Here is a 24,085-nt window from a genome sequence, read left to right as displayed (position 1 = left end):
TCCCTTTAAATGGTTTATTTTTTTCGAACAAAACTGAATTTTATCGAGTATTACCAGCACCCTGTTCATATGGGTCTATAATTCTATTCACTGTCGTTAAATGCTCTCTATATACAAAAAAAAAAACAAAAAAAAAAACAAAAAACATCATGATCTTGCTTTGTAGTTCGTGGTGTCGTTAGCGTCGTGTTTTTTAGAGGCCCGTTAAACCGTTCCTCCAGTTCCCCCGCCGCTGCTCTCCATTGTATCCTCACCATGATGGCACTAGGACCGTGCGGAGCAGCAAAGCAGAGGCAGCAGCGTCTCTTTGTTCGGCGTGCAACATCTCATCTCCTCCTCCTCCTCCTCCTCTCGCGCTCCGCAGTGACTCTCCGCTCCCCATCATCACTGCTACACTGGTCTGGATGATTGCAGTGGCAGCAACATGGCTGTGAATCTCAGCAAGAACAGACTGGCCCTCTTAACAGCCTACCAGGACGTTATCAACGAGACTTCGGCGAACGACTGGTAAGATAAATCAAAGGACTCCTTATTTTTTTGTTTGGCGTCACTTCATCGCATTGAATGGAATGAAACTTGCGTTGCAGAGAATGGGATGCAAGGATTAAACGCGTTTGGGATGCGTTCTAGATCTCATGCTTTCTATTCCTCAAATCTTTCTACCTATTTGTGTGTGAGAATCGATTTGTTAATACACTAGTCACAATGGTGATTTATTTATAATTGCATTTATATTTTGAAGCCTGAAGCGACACATTTTTGTCATTTTGTTGGCATCTCTTTTGCTTGTATGTTTGCTGTACTCGAATTGTACAGTAGGTTGCAGTTCATGTTTTGACCTCCAGAGAGTTGTGCAAGGGGTTCTGTACTGTTTGCTCAGTTCATAGGAGTCTTCACTACAGAGCCAATTGGAAAGCATGACTAGATGATCATAAAGCCAACATACTTAGAGCTTTTCCAATTATTTTACCTGCTTGATTGAAGTATTAGATCTTCTTTTCATTTGCATGGCCTGGAGAGAGATGGGCGAGGCAAGAGCTGTCAATCAATTTATCATTGTGTGCTCTTATCGCTGTCTTTAGTACCAGACGGAAATATAACCATCAGTATTAGAGCTCTTTGTATGGTCTATATGGGTTTTGTATTGGCCTCGTGGTTGTGCGTGTTGTACGGGACAGCGAGGTGTCAGATCTCTTTGTGTTCAAAATGAAACTGTGGATCATTGTCGGTTCAGCACCCCTGCGTATGAAGTTTTGATTTGGATGATGTCCAGAAAATGTATCCTTATGCAGGGCTGGACACTCTGACTCTGGATATATGATGACTCATGATTGACCAATATATTAGTCAGGCCCAGTGCTTAGCTAATGTTTGGGCTTTTTGGCATTATCAGCGTTGGACTCTCAATGTTGGGCCAATTTAACAGTGTCAGTCCACCCACAGCCTTGCTTGGGAATAATATTAATGAATTATTCTTTTATTATATTATATAATTCTTATATATATATATACTTTTTCTTCATGGCATTAATGTATTCATATTTCTTTATGTATGCATGTATGTATATCTTTTGTATTTGTATGCATGCCTGTTTTTAGCATATACCATTTTAGACATTTAAATAAACAATACTAATAATAACGATAGAGCTTTGATATTGACATTGCAGCAAGATGAAAAGATTCAAAACTATGTGTTTAACTTAATTTTTTTGTACCTACATCATAATGTGTCTTGAGCAAAAAGATAAAATGGCTATAATACATCTTTAACATTATTTTTAGATGGCATTTGTTGGGATATCAAAATGGTATATTCAAGGATGCAATACAACTAAATAATTGTTATTTAAAACATTTTTACTCTTGTTGAGTATTCATACTTTCTTTTCCATATTTGTACAGGTGCAGGTCAGAAATTTTTTTTTTTTATTTGCAAAAAAAAAAAAAAAAAAAAAAAAAAAAAAAATATATATATATATATATATATATATATATATATATATATATATATATATATATATATATATATATATATATATATATATATATATATATAATTTTTTTTATTTATTTATTTATTTATTACCTGGCTATCACACCCATTTATTACAGTTATTACACATACTATTTTCCAAAAAGATACTTGCAACATCATAGTAGATGTTTGTGTGTAATATGATTTTTACCTACAGTATATGAAATCATTTAGGAAAAAGTACTTATTACTTATCGTAAACACCAAAATAGGACGTCACAACTTTTACCCATGTTTTGTGGTTTGTATCTTTATTTACAGAAATAAATCCATCTACTTGAGATTATTACATAGATTTATGCCGTACTCTTTTATTAATCACCTAGACCTATTATATTGGTAATCTAACCCTCTACTCTCTCGAATAGTCAGTATTACCAATAACAATAAATTTTAACCCGTATTGATTGACCACCAATGATGTTCATAGTAACTAGCCCCCAGGCCTGGTTTCCAGAGAACTAATCTTATTGTAGCCAAAGTGGCTCATATTGTTTAGAGAGTAGACCTGGTTTCAAAATGAGTTATTTTTAGGTTAATAGCGCTTGAAGTTACAGTTCTCAAATTTTCTTACCATCATTTAGTGTAGATAATTGCATATAGATAAAAGATTATTATACTGCTTGAGATTATTAAATTGATTTAAGTAAAATATGAATAATATATTGGTCTTGACACCTTGCTTTCTTTAATATTCAGTATTCCCATTAACAATGAATTTTAACCCATATTTATTATGGGTAAATAAATCACAGTTATTATGAACTCAAAGTAACTAGCCACCAGGCCATAGTTCTCAGAGAACTAATTTCATTGTAGCCACGGTGGCTCATATTGTTCATAGTGTTTAGACAATAGACCCTGTTTTAAAATAATTGCCCTTTTTTAATTGTCCCAAATGCCATCACTATAGCATTAAAATGAGGAGATTCCTCCAATGTGTAAATCACATTAAGTAAATGTGCTTTATAAATGTGAGGAAGTATTATTTCCAGTTTCCACCAAGAAATGAGTACTTCCACAAATAGTTGTAGGAACTTTTAAAAAACGTTCCTCACGGTTCAAAGTGCTTGAAGTTACAATTCTCAACTTGCTTTAACATCATTTAGTGTAGATAAATGCATATAGATAAAAGGGTTCCACTTCATATAAAGTGTTGTTAACTACTATTTACTTTCATCAAAAGATGAATAAAATGTACTTCATGTGTTCATAAATGTATTGCAGAAATCTTCTGGTGCTCTTGAGGGATGGGGTATGGGTAAGGTTAGGGACAGATTTAGTGGTTTGGGTAGTTTTAAGAGTAGAGCCCCTTTCACACATACAGACCTTTCCGGAAAGTTGCCGGCAATTTTCCGGAAAGGTTGTATGTGTGAACAGGTCCTTTTTGAAAATACCGGTAAATTCGTTCTGGCTATTTTCCGTAAAGAGAAGTTGTAACATTACCGGCAATTTGCCGGAATGCTGCGCTGTGTGAATGCAGAAGGAAGATTGCCATAATTGCCATAATAAGCGCGTGCACGTCTAGAACGTGCTGACGTGAGACGTCTGCTTTAGCCAATCACAACAGTCAGACGCATTTACTTCCGCGCGGTTTGTGAGAATAAAAGCCTTTGAATATTTTTCCAGACAAATTTAGCTGCTAGAAGTTAGTCAGATCACATTTATATGTTCTTCTTAATGCCAACTGTGTAAATAATCTTCGATGAGATGCTTATGATAAGCCGTTGTTTGTTTACCTTCAAGCTTTGCGTGTGCCTGCACACGCACATATTATGAACATCTCGACATGCGAAAGTGATCCTGCGAAAGTTGTTCACAATATTGATCATCCACAGAGTTTGTAATTTAGTCAAATGTTTACAAATACAAGCGCAGCCGTTTAAAGCTCATTTGTGGTGAATGATGTCAAAATTTACTGGTATTTTGGAATGGATGTGTGAATGCTCTATTCCGGAAAATTTCCGTAACGTCCTCGTCTGTGTGAACAGCACTTTTTTGAATATACTGGTAAAGTCGTTCCGGAAATTTTCCAGATATTTACCGGTATCACTGTGTGAAAGGGGCTTAGGTTAAGGTGTAAGGTATGGTCGACAGTGTAATTATAAATGTGATGATTACAGAAGTTAATTACATATGTAGTTACTTGCATGTATTTAATCAAGCATACATACAATTTAAAAACGTGTATTTACACAATGAGAAAATTGTAACGAATCATAATTTCCAAGTAAGTACATATTAGTTAAGGCCACTTAATACAAAGTGGGACCGATGCATTTTAAGAGTCTAAACTAGACCAGATTTAATGAGGATCATCTGTTTGAGCTGAAAATCATCACTGTGGGAGTCTGTCTAATTGATCTTGGTACAATTTTGAAACAAATGGACATAAAATCAATAACTTTTCCAGAAGGATTCAGATTCTCTCGTTCTCATCGAGATGTTTGTTTTCTGCCTCAACGCTCTGTAATTTGCTTGATTGCATGATTATTGCTTTGAATAAACTGATGTCCCAGAGTTGCCCCTTTATACACAGATGACGTGAGGGGAAGAAAGACAAAGACTTTCAACCTCTGTAAACACTTTCCTTCCTTCATATTCACCCTTAAACCTTGGTCCAAACAATGCTCTTGTCCTATGTGCGTCCAATCACATGACTGCACCAGATGCAAACACAACTTTCTACTCTTTCCTGTTAGCAAAACTCATCATAGGCTTTTACCCACATAGTTGACCTTATCACCAAGTACTTCTGTCCTTGTTTGAGTTAACTCGCATTCCTCTTCCTGGTATTCATCCATGTGGTGTTACGATACAACCAACACCAACCAACTGAGCCTATTTGTGAAACCTTACCACAAAGCAACTCCGTTTAAAAGATGAGGTCAAGCCCACAGGGTCATCAACCCTAACCACTATTCACTGCCAACAGTACTTAAGGGTAGACTTCAAAATGGAGTAGATTAAAACTTCTGAGGCGCATTAGACATAAAATCAAATTGTCCCGAGTGCATGTGTAAGGTTGGAGGACGAGGTCTGGGATGTCCTTTATAGGGCGTCATCCTTTTTAAAAAAGGATTTCGATTTGTGGAGAGCCGTAGGGTTTTTAACAGACATGCGTTTGAAGTCAGACAAGGAAAGGTTGGATATCAGAGTACTCTCAAATATCAAACCAGAATTGTTGTAAAGAAGGTTCTGAAGAAAGAATATGGATATTTGATCCTCAGGGCTGATAATGACTTCAAGAATAATTATGTTGAGTAAGGGTAGTGAAGCCAGATCTTCTAGACTCTTCATGTAAGCTTTCTACAGACCTCTGTTTGTTATTAAAAAAACAAACTACTTTTATTGGACATGAACACATTTTACAACTCCCCTAAAGTTAAACAATTGAGTTTTACCATTTTTTAATGCATTCAGCTGATTTGCTGGTCTGATGAGATCATTTTAGTTTAGCTTAGCATAAATCATTGAATCGGATTAGACCATTAGCATCTCACTTAATAATCTAAAAACAAATAGTTTTTTGGAGTTTATATAATTTTCCAGTTTAAAGCATTTTTTAGGTTGATATGGGTTGGAGCTATCCTCTCATTCTGGTGTAAAAATCAAGAAAAGTAGCTGCTGCACAATGGTTGTAGCAGGCACAATTATTTATTCATTCATTTTCTTGTCGGCTTAGTCCCTTTATTAATCCGGGGTCCCCACAGCAGAATGAACCGCCAACTTATCCAGGAAGTTTTTTTACGCAGCGGATACCCTTCCAGCCGCAACTCATCTCTGGGAAACATCCACACACACATTCACACACACACACACACTACGGACATTTTAGCCTACCCAATTCACCTGTACCGCATGTCTTTGGACTGTGGGGGAAACCGGAGCACCCGGAGGAAACCCACACGAGAACATGGCAGGGAGAACATGCAAACTCCACACAGAAACACCAACTGAGCCGAGGTTCCAACCAACGACCTTCTTGCTGTGAGGCAACAGCACTACCTACTGCGCCACTGCCTCGCCCAAGGTGCAATTATATTACTCAGAACTTGAAAATAGTTCCCATCTAGGTATAGTATAAGTATACGTCTAGGTATAATTAATTACCAGCATTGCTTGATATCATTGCATAAGCTTCAATTGTTTAACTCTAGGATACACCTCCTTTTAAAAATCTTGTTTTAATATGAATGAAATTGTATGAATTAGTTACTTTTCTGATAATACATAAAATAGTTATGTTTCCTTGTGGAAACAAGGAACAAAAGGAACAAAATTCTATTAAGAATATTAATTTTGAGATTTTTATTAAAAGATAAACAAGTTTTAATATGAGATTGACGAACATTTTTACATGAGCTAAACATTTTGTGGTAGTTCACTTATGATACCATTAAAACGCTATTCACCTTATTCTCTGCATATGAGTGGGCGCAGCCATTTGAATCTTCATGGCATGAGATTTCTGGTCTCATTCACTTTCTTTAATTTTTAGACATTAAAAACAGCTTGTTTCGCTGTTTGTTGTTGCAAACTGATATTTTCTAATTATATTATTCTATTTTGTCTGTATAGTCATCCAAACACTTGTTTGTAGAGCTAGCAGTTTTTACTATTTTCTGCCTTTTATTATTCCTAGTCATTTCTCCCATAGGGGACTGAAACAATCGCAAATAGTACAAAATACATATTGTCAACTCTTCAGTTAGCTGTCTGATTTAATAAATCACTGATGTTGAAATAGGAGCAGTTACCAACCTCTTGAAATTCTTCATGTGAGGGCTCTGTGTGTCTTTCAGGTGCTATGCTAAATGAGTTAGCATGTTAGCGTATTTAGTTTGCACTGCTCTATAGCAACTCTTGCATATTGGCTTGTTCATTTGCCTCAAATCTGAAATAGTGAGATAACAATGCCAGTATCAAATAGAGGTTCAGTTACAATTATCATGCCATCGATTTGGTTCAATTCGAATTCTTTCCTTTACAATTCCTACTATGGTTACAGTTTCACAGCTAACTCCAAAACAACTTCTTTTGTGTTCAGCTGAAGAAAGAAACTCATAAAGATTCAGAACCACTAAATAGTGAGTAAATCTAATGTATTTAGGGTGAATTACCCCTTTTAGGGTTCAGCATTGCAGCAGTGATACAGCTGCATATACCATTTCTTTTAAATTTAGTGCTGTTGGAGATTTCTGGGGACCCAATGATCGCACTGCAGGGCATCAAGGCACAGGATGTCTTGTGTAACACTGCAGCAGGAAAAGGCAGCAAAAACACAGTCCTTGCAGATCTTTCCAATGCTATTTTTAAGCTAGTTTTTTTTTTATATAGCATTAGATAAATTTCTGTAAGTCAACTAGAGCTCTTCAAATAATCAAAACAAAAGGAGAGTTATTCAGATTGCATATTAAATCTCTATCTATTTGGATTGCAAACTTTTAACATAACTTAATTTTATATGATTGATAATTGTTAATCAAACATAGATGAAACAAATTAAAGCAAGGTTTATATAATAATATCAATAAATCCAATGTGCTTTAAATACTTCTTATTAATTTAAAACTCATTGGATTTAATCTGTTGCGTAGAGCAGTGTTTCTCAATCACGTTCCTGAAGGACCACCAGCTCTGCACATTTTCCTTGTCTCCCTTACCAAATCCTGATTCAGATCATCAGCAGAGACTGAAAGACATCTAATGGAATTGACAGACAATGGAGACAGCCAAAACATGCAGTGTTGGTGGTCCTCCAGGAATGTGGTTGAGAAACAGGGCTATTCAATTAGTTTGTCATGGGGGCCAGTTCAAGAAAAGCTTCTGAAATGAGGGACTGGGGAGATATGACTTGCAAAATAAGTGATGACACAACAGCATATAAGAGCCCATATGCTGTATTTTTGCTGCTTAATATACCCACATTGGCTTTTTCTACATTAAAACGTTAATATATTATATTTTGAAACTACATAACATTGTATTGTACAATGTGGCTTTTTTTACAATCTTATTTAAATGTTGTATTTTGAAGCAATGTTTCAAACAAAAGCAGTGTATTGCTCAAGTAAAGGCTTCGTCTAAATTCAGACACATTCGTATGTTATGTTTTAAGCTGTATAACAATTAGGGATGCAGTGATTATAGATGTTGGTTGTACGATTATATAGTCTGAAGAATAATGGTTTCACGGTTATCATGATTATTATGCATTTATTAAATTCAAAACACTGTTTAGAAAATCACAAGAAAACTGCTTATATTACGCGTTGTTTATTGGTGCTTAGTAACCAAATACAGCACAAAATAATAATAAAAAACAAGCAATAGTCCATTTCTCTCTCTGGTGCTTAAAAATAAATGAAAAAGTTTTTGATTTAAACATGAGTGATATTTTTACAATGAAAATAAACGACAGAACAATGAATAAATAAATAAAAATAAGAATAAATTGATTTGTCTAATGTTAAGTTAAGCTTTATATTAGCTAGGAATTTAAACGAACTGTTGTTATTATCTGCGTTCATACATACACAATCATTTTAATAATTTGTAATAATTAGTCTTTTTTTTTTACATTGCACTGAAAGCCACGCACAGCTCACCACAACAGCGTGAGATCATTTCTAATGTGTGTGCCTGAAGGGCGCGAGTGCGTCGGTCCCCTTGTGAGCTGTGCATGCACTCCTCCAATATGCGCACACCTCCACTGGAAATAATGAACTTGCGGCCGGAAAAAAGACACAATATGTGAAACGGCCTGCTGCTCTAGTTAATCCAGTGTGCGTGCGTGTGTGCGTGCGTGCGTATTAGCTTGGTATAAGCTTGGAACTTTAAACTAGCACACAGTTGGCATAACTTTGTTTAGTTGCAGCAGTTTTGTTCAGTGCAACAGAAACACGGCGTTGAGAAGCCTTTACGATTAATTAAACGTAATAATTTTAAGTTTAACAAAGTTAATAGTGAAATCAGCTAATCATTGCATCCCTATTTACGATATCAGTGCATTGTACAAAAGGCCTTTTCTATAAACATATCCAAATATTTTCGCCTGCTGCACCACTTGCTTATGTTCAATTCAATTCCACTATATCCCGAGACTCAATTCAATTCAATTCAGCTTTATTTGTATAGCGCTTTTACAATGTAGATTGTGTCAAAGCAGCTTCACATAATGGTCATAGTAACTGGAACAGTGTAGTTCAGTTTTTAGTGTTTAAGTTCAGTACAGTTCAGTTTAGCTCAGTTCAGTGTGATGTAATCATTACTGGGAGTTCAAACACTGAAGAGCAAATTCATCGATGCGTAGCTCTACCAATCCTGAACCATGCGAGCCAGTGGCGACAGCTTATGTCAGGTGACTCACTCTCTTTGCAGCCTTTAACTGCAGCTTGTGACGCATGTCACTTCATAACTATAGCGGCCGTTTTTTAAATGAACTAAATTTATTTTTGATGTCTTGGTCACGCTATTTGGAGGGCCAGAACAAACTGCCCCGGGGACCGTGTTCGGCCTGCAGGCCACTAATTGAATAGCCCCGGTGTAGAGTAGAGTGTGGTGCGGCACCAATTTTTGTAAACCAATCTCATAGTTTTTAACTAATTGAATAGGCCTTTTTCTACAGCTAGATATATTAATACCGTCCATATTTTTACCAGATTAAATCTAATAGCATTTGATTTTAGCAGATTTAAATTGATTCTAAGAAATCGGACAGCATTCATTTAAATATAATCTGACAAGTTCAATAAAATCAAATGGTTGCAAACAATTAATGATAAACTTCACTGTGATCATGAGTGTAGATTATTGTTAAATAACTTAAGATATTAGTGCTTTCATTAACATTATGCAGCTCATAAGTAAGCTGGAAAGAAGGCTTATGAAAAAAGCATCCAGATGGCAATCGCTTCATAAACCGTGTGTTTTGGCACAATGAAGCAAAGTGTGTGTAGCTTTTTTGGTGCGCTTTCTCAGATCACGTTTCAACAACAATCACATGTTCAGTCAATAGGCGAAGCAGTAGATTGCTGTTGGTGGCTGTTTGAACAAATTCGACCAAAAGAGTGTTTACACTACAAAAGCAGTCCATTCAAAGCTGTATTGGACTACCTCTGGATGTGGCTGAAATTGGACCATCTTAAAACATTTCACAGCCTGTTTACACCTGTATAGTATGAAAATCTTAATACTAGGCCTGTCACAGTAATCAATATATTAACTTATTCTGCAATACTTAGAGATGACCTCAATCATTTTTGCCGTTGCAATACAGATGAAGTCAAAATTATTAGCCCCCTGAATTATTAGCCTCCTATTTGTTTTTCCCCCAATTTCTGCTTATTGCAGTGAAGATTTTTTTTCAACACATTTGTAAACATAATAGTTTTAATAACTCATTTACATATTAATAGCTGTGTCTGATTGGGGTTGGAACTAAACTTCACACAATCTACAGTCTACATTTAATGTACACTATTGAAAAAAAAAAGCTTAAAGAGGCTAAGAATTCTGTCCTTAAAATGGTGTTTAAAAATTCAAAAACTGCTTTTATTCAAGCCAAAATAAAACAAATAAGACTTTCTCTAGAAGAAAAAATATTATCAGACTTGCTGTGAAAATGTCCTTGCTCTGTTCAACATCATTTGGCAAATATTTAAAAAAGAAACAAAAACAATTCAAAGGGGGCTAATAATTCTGACTGTTTTAACTGTTATATATATATATATATATATATATATATATATATATATATATATATATATATATATATATATATATATATATATATATATATATATATATATATATATATATATATATATATAACTATAATCTTGTAACAATTTTTATCATCAATTTTATAGATTTTATTACAGTGTTTGATTTTCCAATTTATTTAGAGATGCCTTTTAAAAACAGGGTTCATCAGAAGAAAGCAAAAGCTGGATATTTTTAACCCAAATCTCAATTTAATCTTATTACATTCTCTATGAGATATTAAAGAGATCTTGAAGTTTTTCTTTCCTGATATGGTTAGATTTAGCAAAAGATGACTCCACAAGAAGCAAAGTGTCATGCTGGTGCACTGCAACTCGTATCTGTTTCCAAATTAAACAGACAGCAACATTTGCCACTACCAAAACACAAGCGCTGCCTCTTCAGCAGGACGAAATCTGCTCGTTCAAGCTGAGCTCAAGCCTTTTCAGTTTTTGTTTAGGTCTTCTAAGCACACGAGAGCCCATGAGACAACTCTTCTGTTTGTATACGGCTGCCAAGAAATGTCGGGGGAACCACAGAGAGCACTGGAAATACACAGTTCGCATTGGTTCTACCAGACTCTATAAAATGTTATGATTTCCCCTAAAAGTGTACGAGTGTGAGAAGTCGAGACCTCAAGCTCACCTGGAGGGAGTTTATCTTCCACAGTCCTGCATTCCTGCAGCATCAGGTCATGTATTTATCATGCCAATCCAGTGCTGGGGGAGCTGCGTTTAAAAACTGTGTTTGCTTGCCAAGATAAAAGCAACTCACTCTTAAAAGGACTGTTTTTTTTGCACAAACTAATTGTCCATGAATATCTTTTGCACTAAACTATTTTTCTCAATAAAAAAAATAAAGAAAAATATTTGCTGTAAAATGTACTCATTAAAACAACTATGATTACTTGTAAATGTAAAAAAACACTGAACGAAAAGTGATGATTTCAGAGAATGAATGAAAATGAGAATATTTTTTTTTCATTCAAATTATTTTCACACCATTTCACATTTGAGGTTAGTTTTAATATATACAACCAGGGCTTTACATTAATGTTTTTAATCACCGGCCACTGTGGCTAGTAGTTTTCCAATGTTACTAGCCACTCTGCATTTTCTCTAGCCATAATTTTGTTGTTGGGAAAATATATTTTATATGCATAAATTTGACGTTGACATGCTAAAATCACTTGATTTAAATTTTGTGTTACGTCCACATGCGTCCTCATTTATTTCACTTTTTGTGTATCGAATATGAGTTTGCTCAGTGAGCATGAGCAAATGGGTCATGGTTTTATAGTGTTATATTGCAATTAGTTTTTATTTCATATGAATTTTTTTAGAGCTCAAAATTAACAATGTACCAAATTTAGCTCTATAACAACACGAAACAATAATTAATTCTTAATAAAACACATTTTTAATGTGTTAAAACAAGCAAAATATAGCTGTATACTATACTTTTTATTTAACAAAACATTTCTTGAAAAAGAAAGAAAACCAATCTGTCGTGGCTAAAGATCTCTTAGATCACCAGTTGACTGCACATAAATGGAGAGTTCATCTCCCATTAAAGCAATTTTGTAAAATAATAATTAAACCATTTTAACAAAAATAAAAGCAAATAAAACCATAAGCAAATGAAAGCAGGTGAAACATACCGTGTGTGATAATGAAAGGATGATCACATGCTCACGGTTAACTTTAGGCCATTTAATAATCTGTTCAAAGTGAAAGCAACCGGGGCTGCTTACAAAAAGACACATTTTGAGCTCTTAAAAGCATCAGGACTGTGGGTGCATGTTCCTCACTATTTGTCTAGTTTATTTGAAAGAGAACCGATGACAGTTGGGTTTCCAGAACCTGTTCCAAACACGGTTGCTTTACGATTCAGGAGCTAGTTACTGTTAGCGCTAGTGATCATCATCCTATCATTCGGTATTCATTTGCTTTCTTCTGGTCGCGTGATCACAATTATTTTACTTCTCGATTCTAAGATCACACTTGCACGCATATTGATCATCATCTTTATATTGTTGAACCCTGCTTTTAGGAAAACTACCATTTAAAAATTATTTTCAACCAGCCAAAGTGGCTAGTGGGATTATCTGTCTAACCCGCCAAAGCTGAAATCTACCCGCATTTGGCGGGTTGGCGGGTGTTAATGTAAAGCCCTGTATACAACCCAGGCTGATTGATTTCGCACCCCTATATACAGTTCTTGAGAGTGCCAAATACGTCCCAGGAGAACTTTGTTTGCACTTTTTGTGTTTGCAAATCCACCAGAGGCCGCTGTGTACGGATTTTCAGATCTCAAATTTCTTTCGCGAGTGCCATTTGTGCCTGCTCTTCTCACGTAAATCCACCAGAGGCTGCTGTTAACTGATTGACTTACTAAATGGCTGATCAACTGACCCATCCTTCCCTAAACCCAATCTATAGTGTTTTTGAAGGCACAGATTGACCCAGACATCGACAACATTTCATCAAACTGGGCTCGGCTCAGCCGGAAGCACCACTGAAAGCTTCTATCATCCAGGTATAGTTTTTGGAGGAGTTGATGAACTGCTGGGTGCACCTTTGAAAGGATCTAGTGAACTAGCGCCGAACGAAAATACAGTTTTTAGCCTTCAAATAGCACAAAAAGCTCTGCTACTATCAAAGTAAAATCCACGTTAGCCATTTAGCATAGAAGCTACAGTCACCAGGCAGACAGAAGCCCTGCCCATGATTCGAATCCGCGTCTAGTGTGAAGTAAATTTGATGCGCTAATAAAGCAAGTAAACTCAAAATGTTCACACGTTCATACGTGCATATTGTGCGATTTATTTGCGCATTCCGCGTCTGGTATGAACACAGCATCAGCGCATTCAGAAATAAGTTAGTTGGCAAAAGCCGCTAAACGCCACTTGCCTTTGACAGCAAAAGCCACTATATCCCGAGACTCAATTCAATTCAATTTAGCTTTATTTGTATTGCGCTTTTACAATGTAGATTGTGTCAAAGCAGCTTCACATAAATGGTCATAGTAACTGGAACAGTGTAGTTCAGTTTTTAGTGTTTAAGTTCAGTTTAGTTTAGCTTAGTTCAGTGTGATTTAAAATCATTACTGAGAGTTCAAACACTGAAGAGCAAATTCATCGATGCGTAGCTCTACCAATCCTGAACCATGCGAGGCAGTGGCGACAACGGAGAGGGAAAAAAAACTTCACCTGATAGGAGTGAAGAAAAAAAACCTTGAGAGAACCAGACTCAGTTGGGCACGACCATTTTAATTTCTCCGCTGGCCAAAAGTCTTGTGCAGAGCTTCAGTCACCGCGGTGGAGGCTGGAAGATGGCCTCAGCGAAGACTCATCTGTCCCTGGAGCATCGCTGGAAACAGACTCATGTTCTCCCTTTCCCATGACCATCAGCGCAGCAGCAGCTCAGGATATGGCCTGGTCCCGGATATGGAAACCTTGGGATCATCTCGTTGCTGATCTTGGATCCAATCAGTGACTCTGCATAATCTGAGGACCTCGGGATGAGTATCCCTAGGTGAAAATAGAGAATAAAGAGAATAATTAGCGTAGCTGCTGTTCATAGTGTATATAAGCAAGATGCAGAAGCCTGTGTGGAACCCGCTAGGTGATGCATTGAGTGTATGCTTTACTAAATCAGTTGACTCAATCAGAAGGCGTGAATCAAATCATGTGTGTTCAATGTTGCAGCGCGCTGATACACTGGCTTTTATGAGGAGAGCGTTTTATTCCCCTTTCGATTTTAAAAGACGGAGTTTCATGAACTGGATGAGCCTGTCCGACTGTCAGTGAAGGGCAAATGAAAACGTCCCTTACCTCAAAACTCGTGGATTATAAAAAAAAGAAAACACAATGTACAGTCAGAAGTGTAGCATGCATTCATAACGAGTCTGATTTTCTATACATTAAACGACAACTCCATTTCACGAAAGACGAAGTTAAGATGGTGTTCTTTTATTCTACTTGGATGCTATGAGGATAAACAAGAGACCAAGACCATTTACCTCCGTATGGAAGGCTCTTCAGCTATAATCAGTTTATCCAGTGGCTCGCCACGTACGTCGACGGACTTTTGACGTGGAGCGGAGTTGACCGGGATGATGGGGTTTGAGTCCGGCAAAGAACAGTTGCAGAAAGATTTGGATGATTAGGAGCAAATCTATTTTTTAAAAATGTACTACGTGCCTAAAGCATTCACTCAATATCATCTCATTTTTGGCGGAAGTGGCGTTTAGCGGCTTTTGCATCTGAACTCCTCATTACATTGCAGTACAATTTAAATAAAAACATGAATTATGCTTTCTAAAATACGATTTCAAATACAGTCATAATAATTGTAGAAATATTAACACTGAAGACGCTATTTTTCAATCCTAACCTCTACTACTACAAATAAGTTGAGTTTAAATCTGTCATAATTTGTCATGAATGTGATAATGCAGTGATGTTGCTGTTATTTCTAACCACTTATGTCTTTTCTTATCTTTTGCAATGAGAAAATATGAGTCACAATCATTTCCCTTTTTAAAACATCTGATAATAATGTAAAGTGATCTTAAACATAGCATGCTCTTCTTTGGAACGGCTAGTAAAAGTAACAGTTTAGTTGTGATGCATGGTGAAAGAAATGCAGTCTGACTTTCGTGTAATTGATCAGACTAGATGTAGCATTATCACTTACCAGACATAGTGGTGTGCTGTGTGGGTAGATGATACTTTGGCTTCTCTCTTCACGGACTCAAGGCTATCTGTGAAAGGCAGCTGATTCAGATCATGGCTGTCTGTTTCGCCTTGTGAGTGGCATATATTAATAACAAAGACGGCCCCTTGCGTGGCTCTTGACTCTTGACCTTACAGGAGTGCAAACATGTCCAGCTGTGGGAAGATCCAGGATATCTCAAGTTGAATAAATGTCCACATTTTTAACAGCCAGCCTGAATTTGCTATCTAGTTATTTTGCTATCTAGCTTGTTTCTAGCAAACTCTCTTTAAAAAATAAGTAGGTTTGCAACCTCCTTACATTAATTTACCATGGGTGCTTCCTAGGTAAATTACTAGCTGTCTGGTAGCTATCTAGCTTGGAACATTATCTATCTATTTAGCTGCTAGCGAACTCTCTTCAGAGAATAGGTAGGCGCTTGCAACCTCCTTAATTATATTCTACCTATCAATTTGACTATTTTTTGCTCTTCAAAAATAAACATATATTTTTTTTTTATGGATGCTCACTAGGTAAATTGTTAGCTAGCTGGTAGCTAATTAGCTTGGGACATTATCTATCTATCTAGCTGCCAGCAAGCTCTCTTTGAAATAAAAATATAGGTAAAAGTTGACTACTCTCTAGGTAGCTAGCTTGCAACCCCCTTAATTATATTTTCAACAAGTGATAGCCAGATGGAAATATAATTAAGGAGGTCACAATTTAGCATCTAGATATGGGTAGTTACTAGATTAACCAGCAATCTGGTAGCTAACTCGCTTTTGACTTATCTATCCATCCATTCATCCATCCTTCCTTCAATCTGTCCATCCGTCGATCTATCTATCTATCTATCTATCTATCTATCTATCTATCTATCTATCTATCTATCTATCTATCTATCTATCTATCTATCTATCTATCTGTCTATCTGTCTATCTGTCTATCTATCTATCTATCTATCTATCTATCTATCTATCTATCTATCTCCATCCATCCATCCATCCATCCATCCATCCATCCATCCATCCATCCATCCATCCATCCATCCATCCATCCATCCATCCATCCATCCATCCATCCATCTATCTATCTATCTATCTATCTATCTATCTATCTATCTATCTATCTATCTATCTATCTATCTATCTATCTATCTATCTATCTATCTATCTATCTATCATCTGTTTGGGCATTTAATAAGATATGAAATTTTTTTTCAATTAAAGGATTATCATAATTGCTATTATTTCTAAAGTACTTACTGCATGACTGATTTGTGAAGCAGAAGACTTTTGAGAAATAATATGAAGTTTTTTTTTTTTCTAGGAGTTTGTTTTCATAACCTCTGCAAAAGTGATTCCATTTTTAAACCGCTGAAAATGAAACGAGCCTGAAAAGTCTGTTTGCTCTGGCTGCGTTGGTTGTGGTTTGACTCTGTGCTCGCAGCTAATGATTCCTTAATGGTGGTAAACTGTTGAGCTGCTAATTTGTGATGTCGACTAGTCGTGCCAAATCTGTGACAAGGCACTGATACGCACAGAGCAGATGACAATGGGAAAGTCTTATTTTTGTTTTGGCAAAATAAAGTCATATGTAATTTTTCGTGCAGGCTGTAGTACGTGGACTTTTGATTGCATATGAGAATAAGGAACAATGTCATTTGGAGATATGAAACTGAAATACTTTTTATCAGAGAGTTTTAACTTCTGCATTGTAGTACATTTATAGTCATAAATTAAAAACAAAATACTCTGACAGATATATATTTTAGTTTAGGACACTAGATGGATTTCTGTAGGCTTCTTGGTGGAATGAACATCTGGCAACTTTCTCGCACTGGATTAACTGCATCATTGAGAAACCAGTAAACAGTGATTAGGATGATTGTGTTGACATGACTTATTCACATCTGGACAGAGCGATAGACAGAGCAATGAGATCATACTTGGTGGATAACAGTCTCACTAATGTGTTTTGGATACACTAATAAACTAAACTACTAAAACATATCCACTGGTGATAAGTTTGCTACTGAAAGGGTTCAATCACAAAATGTGAATCTAGTTCCGAACAGGCCTCAGGACTTGTTTAATTATATAGTTGGAGTTGACATTAACAGTGGAAGATTCATCCAAAATTTCATTAGACAAAAATGAGAGTGAGATCCCACTGGGTTCTAACCCGAAGGAACTTCCCATCAGGAAACTCTTCTGCTAAAATAAGTTTCCCAGATTTCCTTGGGTAACAGCTACTGACTTCCCCACATCAAAAAGGCCTTTGTCTTGTGCCATCAGTCTGTCCATTCAGTTCAGCTCGGTTAGCATGTTTAATTTTAGCTGTGAAGAGAGAACTAATGAGGAGTGAGTCACTTAAAAGCCTGCGAAAATCTGTGATACTTCATTGTTTGATCTGTAATTCTTCAACTAAACCTGCTGACTGGACATGGGTCTTGGAAATAAGTAACTAATTGTATAATCATTTCTCTTGGTAATCATTGCCTTGTTAAAACAATGTTTAAAAGTAGTCAGCTTTTCCAAGTAGTTCATCTTTTCATCTTTTCTTTATTTGTATAGTGCTTTTACGATGTATATAGTGTCAAAGCAGCTTCACGTTGAAGATTTTAGTGAATTGAAACAGTTCAGTTTTCAGAGTTTAAGTGTCAGAGTTTAAGTTCAGTTCAGTGTGGTTTAATATTCACTGCTGAATATTCTTCACAACTTAAAAACCTTGAGAGATACCAGGCTCAGTTGGGCACGACCATTTCTTATATGGCTAAACATCTTGTGCAGAGCTGCAGTTTAGGCGCCTGAGGCTGGAGAACGCTGTATGTCGAAGACTCGTCTGTCCCTGGAGTCTCACAGGAAACAGACGCATTCTCTCCACTCCAACTACTGGAGCTGCTCATGATACGGCCTGGTCCGGGACTGTGGAAAGCTTGGGATCATCTCTTTGCAGGTCTTGGATCTCTAATCTCTGGGGGCCTTGGGATGAGTATCCCCAGGAAATAGATAATAAAGAGAATAATTAGCGTAGCTGCTGTTCATAGTGTATATAAATGAGATGCGTGGAGAACATTCATGCATTATACCGCTATGTTTGTATCCTTTACAAAAAGATAGATCTCTAATCTAGTTTTGAACTGCAAGAGTGTTTCTGAGCCTCAGACATTATCAGGAAGGCAATTCCAGAGTTAAGGAGCCATGAATGAGAATGCTCGACCTCCTTTACTCGACTTTTATATACTAGGTACTAGCAGAAGCCCTGAGTTTTGAGCTCTTATAGAGCGGGTTGGATTGTAATGAGACAGAAGGTTGGTTAGATAAACAGGAGCTTGATTATTTAAAGCGTTATAGATAAGAAGCAATACTTGTTAATCAATAAGAAATTTAACAGCCAGCCAGTGTAAGGGGGATAAAATTGGGGTGATATGATCATATTTCCTAGACCTGGTAAGAACTCTGGCAGCTGCATTTTGCATCTCAAGTTTGTTAATAGAGGATGCTGGGCAGCCAGCGAATAGAGCATTATGGTAATCCAGCCTAGAAGTCATAAAAACATGAACTAGCTTTTCTGCATCTGAGAGGAATAGCATACTTCGTAACTTAGCATTATTTCCCAGAGGTATTTCTCAGTAGGCCTGAGTAGATGTACAGATTTTCGCATCTTGCATTTTTATATGAAATATGGACAGTTATAATTAACTGTCAAACACAGACAAATATAAAGAATTGACCTGCAGCAACACTTCTTAGAAGTACACTTGCGAATTAGCCAAACATAATGTCTAGGGTGCTTTAAAGTGCATGAAACAAAATGCTGTCTCTATTCAAATGGACACGATGAGAACAGTGTGCTCAGATTATGTAACGGTAGAGCTGTTTAAGCTGTTTTTTGATCACATAAGTTTGTCTGACTGAAAGGTTAATCTTTTTTTACCCTATATGGATAAAGTTGAAAAACACTTAGCATTGAGCTGAGTAGCTACTCAGCTAAGTTTCTTGCTGAGGTAAACAATTAAAGGTCAGCATTATTCTCATTAATCACAGACTTCATAGTCAATCTTTTAGATTTGTATCTTTAGAATGTAGATTGTGTCAAAGCAGCAAAACATGGATAAGGATGAATTTATTCTATCTGTACTAAGGTCCCGGTGTAAGCGAAGTGGGGATCGGGCTTTTGCTGTTGTCACCCCAAAACTCTGGAACGGGCTTCCGCCCCACATCAGACATGCTCCAACTCTACCTGTTTTTAAAAAGCGTTTGAAACACCATCTTTGTTCTTTAGTATTTGAGCCTTTTTAATGTTGAGGGATTTGCCTTATGTTTTAATTGTTATTTATGTGATGTAGATTTCATTTTTAGTATTGATTGTGTTCAGCACTTTGGGCAACGTTGTGTTGTAAAAAATGTGCTATATAAATAAACTAAACTAAACTAAACTAAGGAAACGAGAATGAAAAACCATAACAATGTTACAGATTGTGGATCCATTCCCGCATATCAAGCAAGCAGGCTATTAGGGTTAGAATACTGGTGTAGTTCTAGTTCAATTAAAACAGATTCAATTCAGTTTATTGCAAATATCACTGTTGAAGTTCATTACAGTTAAATTTAGTTCAACTTTCTTTAAAAATGTCACTGTTAAAAGATTATTCAAGGAACCAAAACTCCACCAATTGTGGTGGGGGCATATCCATTATTTTCACATCCCAGTGTTGACGGGTATAGTGTACAGTTACTTTATAATAGTAAATGTAACGTAACCATGTTTTGTGACGTAGTGATTTTCATTTGTATCACTACGCGTTTACCCAAAATAGAATAGCTACTCTCAAAAAAAAGGAAAAATTGCTGTTTGTTTAAAGTACTTATTTAAAATGAGCTGAAACAACATAATCCTTTAGTTTTTTTTGGGATGACTTAATGGTTTTATGTTCAATCCACTTAAATTTGTAAAAACTAATAAGTTACCTCAAATCCTTCATGTTGTCCCAACACAAATTTATTATGTGGAACCCAGGTACATTATGGTTAGTGTAGCAACACTACGTTCGATTTATGATTACTTACCATGTGTTAGCTACCACAACCATGGCTCTTGGGATTTATTTGTAGAAAAATTGTAGATTTCAATAAGGGTAAAAGCAAAATACACCCATACAGGGTCTCGGCTACACTTATAACTGGCTGACTGTACGTTATCACTTAGTGACTGCATGTCTTAAAGGTGTTGATTAGTGTTTGATCTCTATATAATTACACTGTCTGCTCAAATGATTAAAAATAGCTTGTGCGTCACAGTTTTTCCGTATAAAAAGCATTTTACTGACTTGTCTAATGCTCTGCCATGCATTTGTAGCAAATTGTCAAGAAAGCGAGGTGCATTATTAAATTGGCTCTATAGGTTTTCTTGTTGTACGTGTAAGTGGACATCGTTGCATTACCGAGATTGTATCTATTTTTAGAGTTGTTCTACAGGCAAGGTCACATCATCTCGCTGCACACTCTCACTGGGGAGTCTCGATAACCAACAGCATCGCTTAAAACTTTAAGATCGTCTTTCCTTACTTAAAATGTCAAATGGCTCTGACATTTCCTGGAATTACATTTCGATTAAGAGGGGACGTTTGTGGTTTGTGTGGTCAGAATTTGTGATATGATTATTTTAAATTCTTCACAGTTATCAGTGATGCCATTTTTTGAGTCTGGATTCTGTTCTAGAAAATCTTAAATTAAGCCAGAACCTTTCGTAATAGCAACAGTCGAAATCTGTGCTGAAGAAAATGTGCTCTAATCCGTTTTGAAAATGTATATTTATGTTTCTGACAGGGACCAGGCTCTTGCTGGTGGATGAGGCTCAGGGATTTATGGGAAATGATTTGCTTGGCGTGGGTGTCTGTTGAGAGCTCAGAACTCTCTGAGACAAGGAGGAGAAGTGAGCTCCGAATCCATCATGAAGAGCCTTTTATCTCTGAAGACGTTTCATACGGCAGAGCTTGTTCATACAGCAAATGAGAGACAAATTTGGTAAAAGCCTAGTTTTCACCCTGTTATTACAAACATTTTCTTTTAAATTGTTTTTTTTTTAGCATGTTTAGAGCTTCGAAGATATCTGCCAAACTTTTTGAAGTAAAAATACTACAGTAGTTTATAGTAAATGATATAGTGTTTGTGAACCATGCTATAGTAAAGTGTATTGTATATATTATAATATTTACTGTACAACTCTTTGTTGAATGAATGCTACAGCATACTGTAGTATTAACCATACTATATATGGTTACCATACTATACATATGTAGGGCCATATACCCAAAGTGCTTCACAATTTTGAGCTGTCTCCACACCACCACCAGTGTGTAGCATCCATTTGGATGATGCAACAGCAGCCACAGGACAACGATGCCAGTGTGCTCACCACACACCAGCTTTAGGTGGAGTGAATGAAAAGAATATATGGCGAAAAGTCCTACATGACGGTAATTGTTTGATCGTGGTGTTTACTTTAATTATGCCACTAATATCTGCATACTCCACGTCTTAATTGCATTTCTGTTTAGTTCAGTTATGACTTTAATCGGATTAAGGTGATCAAAAATCAAGTTTCGAGCCCCTGGTCTAAAGCGCCACCTGGCTTGAGAAATCCGTTCTCAAAGACTTACTTTTAGCCATTATTTGAGTAGCGCACATATTCTGAATGCCTTCAGCGGAATTCAAACGAGTCATTTAAACAAAATAATCTGAATTAATTCCAAGATTACAGAGAGATTAATCTAGATTAAAAATAACAATCTATGCCCACTCATACTATACCATGAACTGTTTTTGTAATGTGAAAAAATTTAATTTAATAATTATAACTCAACATAATATACTTATATTCAGAGGAGCAGCTGTGTCACATTCAACAATAACTACATACAGTATATGTTGTGTGCTGCTATAAATAAAAAAGAAAAGCAATGAACCTACACAATGCACAATCTGTTCTTGTGCTCGTTCTGATGATGAATCCAGAGTATTCAAGCAGGATTTGCCCAGAGCTATTAATTAGCATAGTACACATTCAAACAATCTCCATATAAAGGCACAACCTCATGCATGAATACTCGAGTAAACCATATATGTGACATTCTTTAAACCAGTTGAACTACTGAACCAGATTATGCCATAAGGCAGTTTAGGGCTTTTTCTAGATTCCTTTAGTTACTCAGTTTTTAAGAGCAATCTTTAAATACATTTGACTTCACACATTTTACGTTTCTAAATCCTCCACCAGTCTTTACAGCTAAATTTAGAAGCGCAATACTGTTTTGAGCATATTCGCAAATCAGTTTTACTAACAAAAAATGCATGTGCATGCACCGTTTAGTTTATTATTTGCACATGCACAGATTCCTCATTGAAAGTGGGATCTGATATATTGACGTGAATGGCACTAATGGAGTTGGTTTTGTGCAGTTTTTTTGCTGGCGTCACAGCGAGCTTCAAGTGCCCCTGTGAAGTCCATCTGGCTGTGTGCTTAGTCGCATTCTCATCCTCAGTAACACTCACTATGATTAATTCTGAACCCTCAATGCGAGAAGTTTGCTCGCCCGGGAGCTGATATATGGGGATTTTAAGAAGGAGGAAGAAGCACTAGGAATGAGCAATTCAAGCTATTTTTGTTCACTTCAGAGGCCATTGGTTGAAAAGCTTTGTATTTTTATGTGTATGTTAGCATATGTGTACAGTCAAACATTGAAAATAATACTTGGGTATACCTAAAAGGGTTCTATTATGCAAAAATCACTTTTTTAAGGGGTTTAAACACATTTGTGTGGAAACAGTCTGTCAATATAACCAGCTTGTAATGGTAAAAATGTATTTATTTTATTTATATTATCACACGTGATAAAAACAGTCGGCAGAAACACTTGGATTGACATTCTTCCAGTGTATGTGTCATCAGAAGAGGAAAGCCCCACCCATTACTGATCTCTCACTCATTTGTTAGTATTGTTTTTGAATCTGCCTCTGTGCTAACACAAAGGCATGTGTAGCTCCGCCCTCATTTGAAATAAGGGGGCACAACCTCATTTGAATTTAAAGTAACACAACTAGGATCAGGGGCGGACTGGGACAAAAATTTAGCCCTGGCACTGTAGCCACGCCAGCCCACATTAGCACACCGACACAGCCCCACCCACAGACACGCACATTCACTTTTTTAATTTGGTGTACAGATGGTGAAATAATATGACATTCTTGCCAGATTTTGATTATGTCCGGGTAACCTCAGATTGGGTCGGCCCATCTTGAAACCATGTGGCAGTTGCTGATTGGGCCAAATGCTTAAGATTTATTATTATTATTATTATTATTATTATTATTATTATTATTATTATTATTATTATTATCATCATCATGATCATCATATCACATCTAGCAAGAGATAAAAGCTGTCTGCACTTAAAAACAATACATATATTTTTTTTTTAAACTGACTGGCCCAAATTTAAAATTGGTCCGGCCCTTCTGGCATTTTCCAGGTGTCGATAATGCTTATGATCACGTTAAGT

The 24,085-nt window shown here is 36.4% G+C and overlaps 1 protein-coding gene across 1 annotated transcript in view; it reads left to right on the top strand.

The window, feature by feature from the left end:
- The first annotated feature begins 392 nt into the window (after positions 1 to 392).
- The window catches only part of dbn1 (drebrin 1), a 178,015-nt gene continuing 154,322 nt past the window's right edge, over positions 393 to 24,085 (top strand). The window contains exon 1 of the mRNA XM_009295616.5: positions 393 to 507. Within this exon, the coding sequence (XP_009293891.1) occupies positions 425 to 507 (83 nt within the window). The 5' untranslated portion in view covers positions 393 to 424. The remainder of the gene's footprint in view (positions 508 to 24,085) is intronic.

Source organism: Danio rerio, chromosome 21 (assembly GCF_049306965.1).
Source record: "Danio rerio strain Tuebingen ecotype United States chromosome 21, GRCz12tu, whole genome shotgun sequence".
NCBI classification, from domain to species: domain Eukaryota; kingdom Metazoa; phylum Chordata; class Actinopteri; order Cypriniformes; family Danionidae; genus Danio; species Danio rerio.
Note: the sequence above shows the minus strand (reverse complement) of the source record. Positions and strands in the feature narration are given on the sequence as shown.